The sequence below is a fragment of the Cydia splendana genome, chromosome Z, assembly GCF_910591565.1.
Source record: "Cydia splendana chromosome Z, ilCydSple1.2, whole genome shotgun sequence".
Lineage (NCBI taxonomy): Eukaryota > Metazoa > Arthropoda > Insecta > Lepidoptera > Tortricidae > Cydia > Cydia splendana.
In genome coordinates this window covers 1717315-1730001 of record NC_085987.1, presented here as the reverse complement: position 1 = coordinate 1730001, position 12687 = coordinate 1717315, and the positions used below count along the sequence as shown (strand labels likewise).

The window sequence follows — 12687 nt, the reverse complement described above, 5'->3', positions numbered from 1 at the left end:
TTTAAATATCAAATGAGGATATTTTGGGAACTACACATAATACACCATAAACAAAAATCAACAAATTAATGATAAGACCAAATTGTAAAATAGTGAATAGATCTAGATCAGTATTATTTTATTCTAGGTGATTTGCCATCGAACTAAAAATAGTTTTTTTTTATATATTTATTACCAAGAACACACTGTGTGTTCATTTTGTATTGGAAATGGGGCGCTTGGCACTGAAAGTGAGGGAATGAAATTTCCTGGTTTTCTGTTGACCTGTGTATATAACTTGTCGCTTATTGTGCCTATGGGAAGCCCGATCGTCCACCTTCCATTGTTCCCATGTTTTCACTCCCCGGGCATCGCACCCGTCCGCTCCCTTTCATACATACAAAAACTATGCCCAACGCGGAAATCTACTCGGTATTTTAACAGCCTCCTAGCCTAGTCGGTGGTGACCCTGCCTACAAAGCCGGAGGTCCTGGATTCAAATCCTGCTAGGTGCTAGGGCGCATTTATTTGTTTTTATTAGGGATATTTGTTCCTGTGTTATGGATGTTTTCTACGTATTATAGTATCTATATTTTATTATCGTCGTCTCAAGTCTTAGTTAATTGGCTTACTGTGGGTTTAATTCGATTTGTGTAAGATTGTCGCATAATATTTATTTACCTAAGTATTTATATTATACGGTGACTTTTATACACTTGACAGAAAAGTTATTCGATAGTGCCAACCGATTCGATAGAACCAAACTATCATCTAAAGATATCATAACAAAATTACAGTTACCAGAAACGCTTCTGTCGAATAGAATTACATAGGTACTAACATAACTTTTGAAACCAACTAACTAAACAGTAAAAGAAAACACAAGTCGACTAATTACATATGTACTGATGCATTTTATTATGTATGAGTATACAATTGGTCCAAATAACATATGTTATGACACTTATCAAGAATATTTATTTTCACATGTGAATGTGAGATTTTTTATAAGCAAAAGTTACCAATCAAATATGGTATTTTACTAAGCAGATCCACTGTTAACTAAATTAAGAATATAACACAAAATTGCATAACTAAGCTTATTTAGTTAAATAGGAAGAAGTATTTAATAAGTCATGCAAATACTATTAAATTTAATTATAGCAATAACTAAACAAAACCGACTTAAAATGCAAGGATATAGATAACTTTAAGATACCAAGACAACTCTGCGTGGCATGTCGACATGACAAAGTGTGGCAATGTCATCGTTAATGTCAATTTTGCATGAAAATATGACGGTTATAATGATACTCTCTCACTTTGTTTCAAGTCGGTGCAAACTTAGCCTAGACGGACTCTACGACATTTTTAACAATCAGAAAAGTTAAATCTAACTTAAGTATTAGAGATAGACCAAGAAAAGTCTGCAACGATTTTGATAGCACACGCAGTGCAAGTGTTATTTTAAACTTCAAACTTCTATGAAATTATGACGTATAAATAACACTTGCTCTGCGTATGCTATCAAAATCGTTGCAGTCTTTTCTTAGTGTAACTCTAACTATTAACTAACATGTTTTCTTGGCAACCGTAAATAACTACAAAATACAACAGCAAGAGAAACATTCATAATACTTAATAAGTTATTAACTTACACACCTAAAATTAAAGTCTTACTTAAGTAACAATTTCAAAGTTTTTAAAAGAACAGATGCTTTAATGTACTCGGTAGGATGTACCTAATAACTAATTCGTCTTTACATATTATATTATGCTGCATGAGTAATGTGTGTATATGAAACACAAAATATAGCGAGGGCCGCAACATTTAAAAAATGTATACAAAAATTAAGCGATCTTAAAAGGTCTTTAAAAAACACTAGTTGATTTTAAAAAGGCATATCAAAACTACATGTTTTTGCTCTTAAAAGTCTTAATTTATAAACCAGGGCCATTTTATTTAAGACCATAGAGCTCACTACCCTTTTTTTATATCGTGGATTATTTATGTTATTTCTACTCAGAATCACGAGCTCTTTCGATCCTAATAGGAGAAAAAGTGTCATGAGACTTTTATTTCTATTCCTTTCACTCACTTTGTATGACGGTAACGAAAGGAACGAAAAACGTAACGAAATTTTGGGACTGACTCTTTTATGAGCATCGAAAGAGCTTGTGATTCTGATGTAGAAATACCATAAAAAGATCCCAAATAAAAAAGTGTAGTGTACAACTTTACATAATATGGTCCGCTAATGCTTATTTAGAATATAAACAATACTAAAGAAATTACCAGCCTTGTATTCTTTAGTATGCTTATTCAACTTGCAAATAATGCATATTAAACTTTAAATTACATATTTATTTGATAGTCAATTATTGGCAATTCACCCTATCATAAAATCATTAAGTTATTAATTTCATGAAGGATATCTGGCGATTATAATTAATTAAGTGTAAATATTCAAATGAAGTTATTATTGAACTTATAAATCATAAATTCGTTAATTGAAAATCATTTCTTATATATTTTCCGTATATCGTAAAACGATTTACAATTTATTGACGCTAAGCTTTTTATAGATAACTTAGTCTAATTTCTTTAAGGGCGTCTGCTAGCTAGTGCGGTTGCGAGTGAGCGGGTTAACGAAACAACTGTCAATTTTTTTTTGTGACATACACTTTTATTGCTGTACTTTTTATCATTTGCCAATTCTATAGTGAAGCTAAATAAAAGTGTGTAAATAAAATAGTATGAGCGTTGCTAACTGTCGCGAACGCGTGCGATGGATTTTACCTACAATGGCACCCGCGTGCCCACGGTAGCGGACGCCCTCAGGTATATTCGAGCACTTCTGACTGTCGGGTATGTTATGTGTAATACCGAAAATACCCATTGTTTTATCTCATTAGTAAATTTTTGGAATGCCTCGATATTTGGAAGTGGGGCTTCATATAAACAATCATATCATAAATCTACGTTACGACAGGTGTAGTTCTGAAACTGGTCCAAGTTTTCTCAGTGATACCTCATGGCTCTTTAACCCAGCTCTGACCAATAACAAGAATAAGCACTGTTTATTTAACCCGACTTAACCCCTTGAACGCCACGTCGATTGCGCGCGGCGCGTCATAGTGAACCTTGTCTGAATGCACGAAGGTCGATATGAGGCTGTAGCCGCGCGCGTTAGTTGACGTCTTTAGCGGTCAAAGCACGGACATTAAAATCCATAGGCTTCACCAGCAGTACCACTCCACGAAGGGGTGCTTTTCGAGAGAAAACTTTATCTGACGGCTTAAGAGGAAAGGGGACTATCAACTCTGCATACAAACGTAGACTTCATTTTCCTCCCTGGATATTGATATTATGGATAATACTTTTACAAAATTTGATGTACTTATGTATTTTAATCATAGCTGCCCGACCGTTTGATTTTCTTCGATTTTTACTTTATTATAGGAGTTAGAGGGAAGGAGTGTCACCTGTGGGCGCAGCACGGTTCCATTTTTATCGTCTATCACTATGCGCGTCCCTTTCGCACTTACGTACTTGTTAGAACGTGACAGGCATGGTGACAAGGGATAAAAACGCGACCGTGCTAAGCCGCCTGGATTGACAACATAAAAAAATGGACGAACGTGGATAACGCAGCCATGCTGGCAAGAATGGCTAAGAGCAGAAGAGAGATGGCAAAGGTGGTCGCCGACGTCCGTTAGGGCATGGCAAATATAGAAGAAGATAAGAGTTAGGAGCTTTTAAAAAAATATGAAACCTGTTTTTGCTCTTTATGATGCTTTAAAATGCATCAAATTATGTAAATAGTTATTTGTACAACAAGAGATCAAAGTTTGATATTTCTTCGAGTGCTTATTATGAGTCCCGTGCAAGCGAAAGATTCTATCTAATTTAGAATCTTGAGCGTAGTAAGGGACTCAAAAGCGCACGAGATGTAAATAACTTTGATCTCGTGTAGTACACAAAATTTTTCACCTGAGCAGTGAGAACATATTACCTATTAGACAACTTGAAAAATGTAATCCTTCTTCGTCACTTAATAACTGCACTCATGTTGTCTTAAGATATACAAACAATTAAGTTTAATTACCGCAATAGAACACAGAAACAACAAACGTAATTATAAATTTCAGTAAAATAATATGGAAATAACGAACATCAACTGACACTTCAATCGACAACTGTTTTTAATGTAAAAAAAAAAACTTTGTAAGATACGGTCCAAATTGCGGATACGTACTATTTGTCAACTATGGTAGAAATTCTTAAAAGTAAAATAATTAATTTTGCGTGATAATCTGTGTATTTTTTGAGTTCATTATTTTAATTGTACAATAAAATACCTAAAATATAGTATTTTATCAGTTTCTATCAAATCATAAACTTTATTTTTAATAATTAATTATTAAGAATTCATACTCGTACGTGGTTTGGAACGATGCGGTCTGAAGTTTTCGGGGGTCTATTATAAACCCTCAATATACCGTTGAATGTCGTTTTAACTTTTTTTTGTCTGTTTCTTTTTGCTAACAGTGTGAAAGGGACAGAGATAATAGAACCCAAGTATTTCGAACTTGTGTTAGACCCCGCATGTTGAAATGACATTTGACTATAAAGGTCACTTGAATGTCATTTTGTCTCACTCAGTGAGCAAAATCGCATTTTGCTCACTGTTTTTAAGAAGCAAAGTACCCTTGTTCGAGCTGCTGAGGTGAAAAATATTTTCAATAATGTAATATCCGGAGAGGAAAATGGGGAATACGTTGGAATAGAAAATCAGTTTCGAGGCGATTGTCCCATTTCGTCTAAGCCAGATGATAACAATGATCATGATCAGATGATCACAAACTAAAAGAAAAAACGTACCGGGATGACAGATATGCTACGAAAAGTCACATGATTCAAGTATTTCCATGTATGTTTTAAGTTACGATTGGCGTTTTCTATCGTCGATTGTCATCTTGCCTAGGCCTCCGTAGTGTTACTTGAGTTTTCGATATTTGTACTTATTACCATTATTGGCTAGAGTCAGACCGATATAAGTCTGCAACGATTTTGATAGCACACGCAGTGCAAGTGTTATTTTAAACGTCAAACTTCTATAAAATTATGATGTATAAATAACACTTGCACGGCGTGTGCTATGAAAATCGTTGCAGACTTGCCTCGGTCTAACTCTATTTACTTACCTATATCTATTGGACGAAGTAGACATGATTAGGGCTTTTTATTACATAATTATACACATATATGGGTGATATATGTGTATAACTACAGACTTTATATCAGAACCAGATATCCAAATTTCAAAGTATTTGGACACCTGGTGCCTATGTCATCAACTTGACAATTGGCACCTGACAATGTCAATTCGCTGTACATCGCTAGTCCAAGTATATATTGACGCTGACGCTACATACTGTCCTTACTTATCGGCCCGAAAATATACAGAAAATTGTCAGTGTGACAATTAACAACTTGGTGAAACTGAGGCCTGATACATAGATATTGAATTGTTTGGTGAAAGAACCATGAAATGTATAGGGGAAATTATTTAACGCCAAGGCGTCGCGGGATTTGTACCCATAGCGCCAAGAACGCTTATAATATAAGCGTCATGGCGTACGCTGAAAAAATGTGCTGAACAAAGTTAATTAGGAAGCTATGAAGTACTTTTTATTTTTTATCTACACTCCTCATTAGCAACTGAGGGATGTGTCGGGACAGAAGAAGATCCTTTGGGCCTGCGACACATCGCTTATTTAGTTCGATACTGATCCACCACATTTATTAGAACGACATGTTCGCTCACTAGCAACTGAGGGATGTGTCGGGGTACAAGAAGATCCTTTGTCCCTGTGACACATCGCTTATTTAGTTCGATACTGATCCACCACATTTATTAGAACGACATGTTCGCTCACTAGCAACTGAGGGATGTGTCGGGGCACAAGAAGATCCTTTGGGCTTGCGACACATCGCTTATTTAGTTCGATACTGATCCACCACATTTATTAGAACGACATGTTCGCTCACTGTCAACTGAGGGATGTGTCGGGGCACAAGAAGGTCCTTTGGGCCTGCGACACATCGCTTATTTAGTTCGATACTGATCCACCACATTTATTAGAACGACATGTTCGTTCACTAGCAACTGAGGGATGTGTCGGGGCACAAGAAGATCCTTTGGGCCTGCGACACATCGCTTATTTAGTTCGATACTGATCCACCACATTTATTAGAACGACATGTTCGCTCACAAGCATCTGAGAGATGTGTCGGGACACAAAAAGATCCTTTGTCCCTGCGACACATCGCTTATTTAGTTCGATACTGATCTACCACATTTATTAGAACGACATGTTCGCCCCTCACTAGCAGCTGGGGGATGTGTCGGGAACATTCGAAGATCCTATGTCCCTGCGAGGACACCACCTCGCCAGGTAGAGGGGAGATCATGTCCGCTGTCCCTTGGGGTACTGGACGACCTGAAACAGGGGTTCTGGGTTAAAACTGTTTGATGAATAAACTTTTTCTTGTTACTCGTTGCCATCGTTACGATCGCCTCGGTCATTCAAGAGTGAGCGACCCGTGTTTATGGTATTTAGAATAACCTAACATACTTTTTTACAATGGCAGGCATAAGCCCTTTTCATAATGGGTCATCTTAATTTAGGATTTACTCCTTTTACGACCAAGTGCGATGAAAACGGTACTTACCGCCCGCGGGTGGGTATTTGAGTTTCCTGACAGTCTTCCTGCGGTACACCTCGAGCACGTTAGTGAGCACGAGGTTCCAGTGCTTGTCGAAGGCCGTGAGGTCCCCGTGGAGGGCGCCACGGATCCCTGACGGACCTCTAGTCACCACCTGGAACAACTAGGAGCGTGTTATTTCAATAAAAAAAAAACATATTTTTTATAGGCTTGCAAAAAATTAATGCAAATGCTAGAGCTTCCTTATTATGGTTATTATAATATCCTATTAAAATTAATGTGAAAGAATACAATAGAAAATGCAAATATAGGCTGTAAATTTAGTCACTTGCATTACGGAATGAATATATCATACTGAGCAACTTTTACTATGAGGCCAACCCCGAAACCGCGAAAAAACTTGGATGTTTCATACAGTTTGGCTGGTCTGATGTTGATATTTTATATGGGAGTTGGGAGAGTAAATTTTTTTTCGCGACATCTGGTTTGGTATCATAGTAAAAGTTGCTGAGTATGACCTATAATTATATTCACCCCGTAAATTATTGCAGGTGCCGAAAAAAAAACATGAATGACAGATTTTGTTCGCATTTAAATTACCTAATATTTTTACTAACACTGTTTTCACTGAAATATTAATAAAAAAACATGTCTTCAACTAAAGTTTGATATGAATAAATGATTTGATGTATGTAAACTGTCGAAAATATCAAAAGTGTCCTAAAAAAGTGCGAGATTACGAAGTTATTACTTAAAGGTAAATTGGTGTGTTTACATTTTTGCAATTTCTATTGAACACCACTTTACTCGTTATAATCATAATTGTGTCACTGTTTAATGCATGAATTTATTGTTTAACTAGCGACTCGCGCGGTCTTCGCACGGGTTACACAAAACCTTAACGAATTATACACCTAAACCTTCCTCAAGAAACACTCTTTAGTCTATAGTATTTTTCAAACTCTATGTTGACAAGTGTCATTTCAATAAAGTTTTGCGGGATTAACGTTTTTAGGTTATACATAATATGGAGATGACGCCTGTCATCCTACCCATCGAGTTTGAACAATACTACTTATATTGATATGTGAATACCGCATGAGTATCCGTTTAGTACTTTTTGATTTTATCGCTAACATAGAGATCTAGATATACAGACGCGACGGGGGACTTAATAGTTTTATAAGGTGTAGTGATTAGAAATTATTAAATACCTGTTTTTTTATTACAAGAAATAATTGAGCTATGGTAATTAGAGACAGGTTTGTTATAAGTGTTATAAATAACTTATATTAGCAATAATTTACGATACCATGAACAATGGACGCGTGTAAGCTTAAGGTTAGGGTTATTGATCGTGGTCATAGATAAAATAAATATTAAAAAGAAAACGGTCAAGAGCATGTCGAGCCATGCTCAGTGTAGGGTTCCGTAGTTATCATTCTGTCAGCATATGCTAAACAGGGGCTATTACAAGCAAAAGGGAGTATACTTTCGCAGCGCTTTGTACGTCTTTTTATTAAGAAAAGATTTTTTGCAATACCTAACTCAAAAACTGCTCGACCGAAAATTATAAGGAACATGTTCCTTATAGTTTTCATTGAAAGTATTTATTAAGCTTTTGTTTTACGGTAATTTTTGGGACCCATGGTTTAAAAGGTAGAGAGTGGGGGGCACATATTATTATTTTTTCTTTCAGAGCGATAATTTCCGAAAATATTAAAAAAAAAATGTATGTTGAAGACCCGTATTCGTTTTCAAATACCTATCCAACGATACCCACCATTGGGTTATTGCGCAAAAAAAAAAACAAAATAATGTGAGATGTGCTAGGATGCGTTTTTTATAAAGACCAATAGGATCACTTCATTTATTTTCCTCGCTCAGCATGCAGTGATTCCACTCGTATTGGGTCTTAAAAACACATCGGTCGAAGCGCACCTAGTCTCTGTCGCTTAGGAGTTGGGCGCATGTATGGCAGTCAAAAAGCTCATGTATAACATTTGCATAGCATGTAATTTTTATTTTATTTTGCTAAAAGTAAATTCTTCTTGTTTCAGATCTGGGAGTATCGTCGGACGTGTGCATACTTTATGTGTTAAATTAGCTCAATCAGTGCCTCATGATTTACTTATTGGTGAGTAAATAATTACGAGTATATCAGTAACCGTACCATGAGTGGCATGAGTTAACATTTACTCTAGCGAACTGCGTAAACTCGATCGGACCAATACATTTGTGTAAACGTCAAGTGTCAACTCATCGTAATCGTACTTGATCAACACGTTTTAGAAAGAAAGGTCACTTCTGTGGACATTTCTTAATTGAGGCTCAGGCTGAAAAATTTTATCCCGTCTGTAAGGGTGCAGCGTAAAAATTAGCACTAGACTTCCTTAACTTTGCGATGTATGTAACGGTTAAGCGTCGAGAAAATATTATTTGCACCGATGAATGTTATCGTTAATGGCTCTTTAAAAATAATAATCACCGTACTTTTAAAGTTGTTGTAAAAGTTCACAAACACAAAGACAAGTATCGCATCAGCATCAGCCACGGTGAATACAGTGTCATTAAAAAAATTTTTAATGACACTGTATGACTGTATTCACCTGCCACAGTCACAAGATTACATAAGCAGTATTCCAATGAGAGGCTGGCCGATGCCGGTGTCAATTTTTCGTTTTTTTTGGGCATGGAAGTAGAAGTTCAAATTTTAGTTGAGACATGTTTGGTCTCGTAAACGAGCCCAAATGTCAAGCTTACAGATAACACAAATAAAGATATAACGGACGTTGAATAATTATTTAGGTGTCAAACATCATTTTGGAGTTGTCAAATGATGATTTTTTTTTTGTAGGTATTAATTAAATTCTTAATTTCATTGACTTGATCGACCGTTTTCCGACATATTGCCAGACAGGGGTCAGTTGCACCAAACTGTGTACATCATCGTCAAAGGCACACTGAAAGGTTAGGACAGATGTCGTCCCAGCAATCCGTCATTGTTTACGATTTGTGACAAGCGTATGGTTGCGAAATTTTACTAATACTTGCGATTTATCAAGAAAAATGTATTCATTTATGACTGTACGGGAACTGCAAACTGAGCTTCGAAGGAGAATTGCTACAGTTGGTGGAAAAAAGGCTGATTTGATACAAAGATAATCACTTAATATATTTGAGGTTATTTTGTGTATTTTACCGTTTATTCAAATTTTCGAAGGCTCACGTGCAGTTTTTCCTCTTATATTACAAGTATTCGATCGAAAACAAAGCTTTGGTGTATACCTGGATCACCTATTGTACATGAAGGCGTTTCATATACGCCCGCCCTACGACACATCAGATAGGTACACAAAGTCGTGATGCGTATGGATGGAGTACAGCATGTGTGGCTAAGCCATTATGCCCTAAATTATGTACTACTTCAGTAAAACTTAATTTACCTGTGTATTTACTCTTTCCAAAATATTTATCTTCCTTAAAATGCAGCCTATAAAAACGGTCTTTGTCATTTGCCTTAGTTTTTGATACTCAAAGCTTTTTCTCACCGATTTATGCATATCGGGTCCTTAAGAGACTTCATTTCCTTGGGAAAAAAGGAAGATCCTATATTTCCACAATTTGTTGCACAATATTGGAGTATTTTGGAGAAAAAGGAGAATGTTTACAATTTATTTGAAAAAATTTATGTGATTTGGCAGTGACAGCAACTGCATTATGGAGGCGACACCTGGCGTGATAAAATGTCAGTTTGCCACCTCACTAAGGGAAGCGTACGTCAGAAGTATACTTAATCAAGAATGAGAAAATGTCACGTATGGAAGTTCTGTACAAAACTGAACTTTAATATACGTATTGTGGTCCGGGCCAGACTCTATCAAGAGTAATGCTATTAATTTAAATAAATTACATTACAAGTAGTAAGAAATAACATTTAGTGTAGTAAAAGGCATGAAGGAATGACGGCAAGTAATGAAGTTAGTTCGAAATGTTTAAATATCTTGTGGGTGGTTGTTGTGTTGTACTGTTCGGTCCGCGTGTGCTATACGCAGCGCGCACGCAGGCGGCCTTGCGCAGGATCAACTTTCCATGCGGAACTTTTCGCACGTCATTTTCGGGCGCCATGCACGCATTGTCAATGTCATGCCTGTTGATTGACGTGACGTGAGCCCTATTGCCATGGCGTAAGGTCTAGTAATGATCAGTGTTGCTGTACTGTCCTTAAGAGCCAGACTTCATTGAGGTAGGCGGGGCACAGTGCTCTCATAACGAAAAGCAAGACGAAGCAAAATTGTGTTTTAGAACCTTCTTGATACTTCATTCTCCTATATAATGATTTTGGTAAAAAATAAATAAAAAATCCCGGCCAAGTGCGAATCAGACTCGCGCACGAAGGGTTCCGTACCATTACGCCAAAAAATCACGTTTGTTATATTTTATCACGTATTTAATTTTAAATATTTATTTGTTGTTATAGCGGCAACAGAAATACATCTGAGAAAATTTTGAACTGTCTAGCTATCACGGTTCATGAGTTACAGCCTGGTGACTGACAGACGGACAGCGGAGTCTTAAGGGGCCCACCCAAGTAGCACAGATTAGCTGTATAGCAGCCGCATAATGAAGTACGAATACGCTTGAAGCTGGAATATAAAAGCTGCATAAGAGCTGTATAAGCGTCTTTTCAGCTTTTATAACTCTTAAATGGGCACAAATTAGGCAGCCTTAAGTTCACATAGCTACTTAAGAGCGTTGTAGCAGCATTTTAACGGAATTATAAGGGGTAACAGGAATTATAAGAGGTGTATATTGACTGGGTAAGAGACCACCAGTTACCCTTTATTCAGCTAATATGTCACATGTGCGCCCTAATACCGGGAAAGATTGACGTTGGGCTGAATAAAAGATAATTAATAACATACTTTTACACCTCTGCCTTAAAAATCTGCAGAGGTGAACATATTTATATTGAAGCAAAAACGTTAAGCGCAACGACACCATAAGTCATTTTGTTAAAGTGTTTAGTTAAATGTTTGTACATGATCTTTTATATATTAATGCGAGAAAGATGTTTGGGAATGCAAGTTTATTGACATTATATATATACATTATCTAAGAAAATTTCAGTGCGCCACGAAAATAATCAGTATTTATTTAAATTAATGATATAAACAAGCTATGTGTAAAAACTATTTCAGTGGTTTGGACAGAATTATGAGATAAAAAGTTAATAATACGTTATAGGAAGTACTAATCTAATGATTTAGGTAAAGAACTCAGGCACAAAACCTTATTGTTAGTCTTAAAAGTTGGAAAAGCAATTTCAATTTTGTAGGTTATATACAATAAAATGGCGGTCAATGTTAAAAAGCAACGTGAACCGTTAAAATTCTTATATGCAGCATACAACTGTTATATATCTGATAAAGATACTTAAGTGAACCACTATAAAGTCCAAGTCGTTATTTCGATACACTAGTGAACCTCTAAACTGATATAAGGCATCTTGTGAACATTTTAACAGCCGCTATGCAGACAGTCCCAATGGTAGTATAATAGGCTGCTTAGCGGTAAACATGTTCAGCGCTAAGCCGTATTATGCGCCACATGTGTTCGATTATACGTCTATTGGTTTCATAATAGTTCACTCGTTCTCCCTTATAATAAGTCAGCGAAATAAAAGCTGCTTTAGCGGTAAACATGTTCAGCGATAAGCTGTATTATACGCCCCATGTGTTCCATTATACGTCTATTGGCTTCATAATAGTTCATTCGTGCATCCTCAAAAAGTCAGAATAATAAAAGCTGCATAGCGGTAAACATGTTCAGCTATAAGCTGTATTATGCGCCCCATGTGTTCCATTTATACGTCTATTGGCTTCATATTAGTTCACTCGTGCTCCCATAAAAGTCAGCGTAATAAAAGCTGCTTAGCGGTAAACATATTCAGCGATAAGCTGTATTATGTGCCA

The 12687-nt window shown here is 36.4% G+C and overlaps 2 protein-coding genes across 2 annotated transcripts in view; one reads left to right on the top strand and one right to left on the bottom strand.

Moving 5' to 3' along the window:
• Positions 1-12687, top strand: part of LOC134804354 (ecdysone-induced protein 74EF) — a 309467-nt gene that overhangs the window by 53530 nt on the left and 243250 nt on the right. The gene's annotated exons all lie outside the window — the stretch shown is intronic.
• Positions 5429-12687, bottom strand: part of LOC134804373 (U7 snRNA-associated Sm-like protein LSm11) — a 72627-nt gene continuing 65368 nt past the window's right edge. The window contains exons 3-4 of the mRNA XM_063777408.1: positions 6719-6866; positions 5429-6486 (exon numbers count right to left, since the gene is read on the bottom strand). Of these exons, the coding sequence (XP_063633478.1) occupies positions 6317-6486; positions 6719-6866 (318 nt within the window). The 3' untranslated portion in view covers positions 5429-6316. The remainder of the gene's footprint in view (positions 6487-6718; positions 6867-12687) is intronic.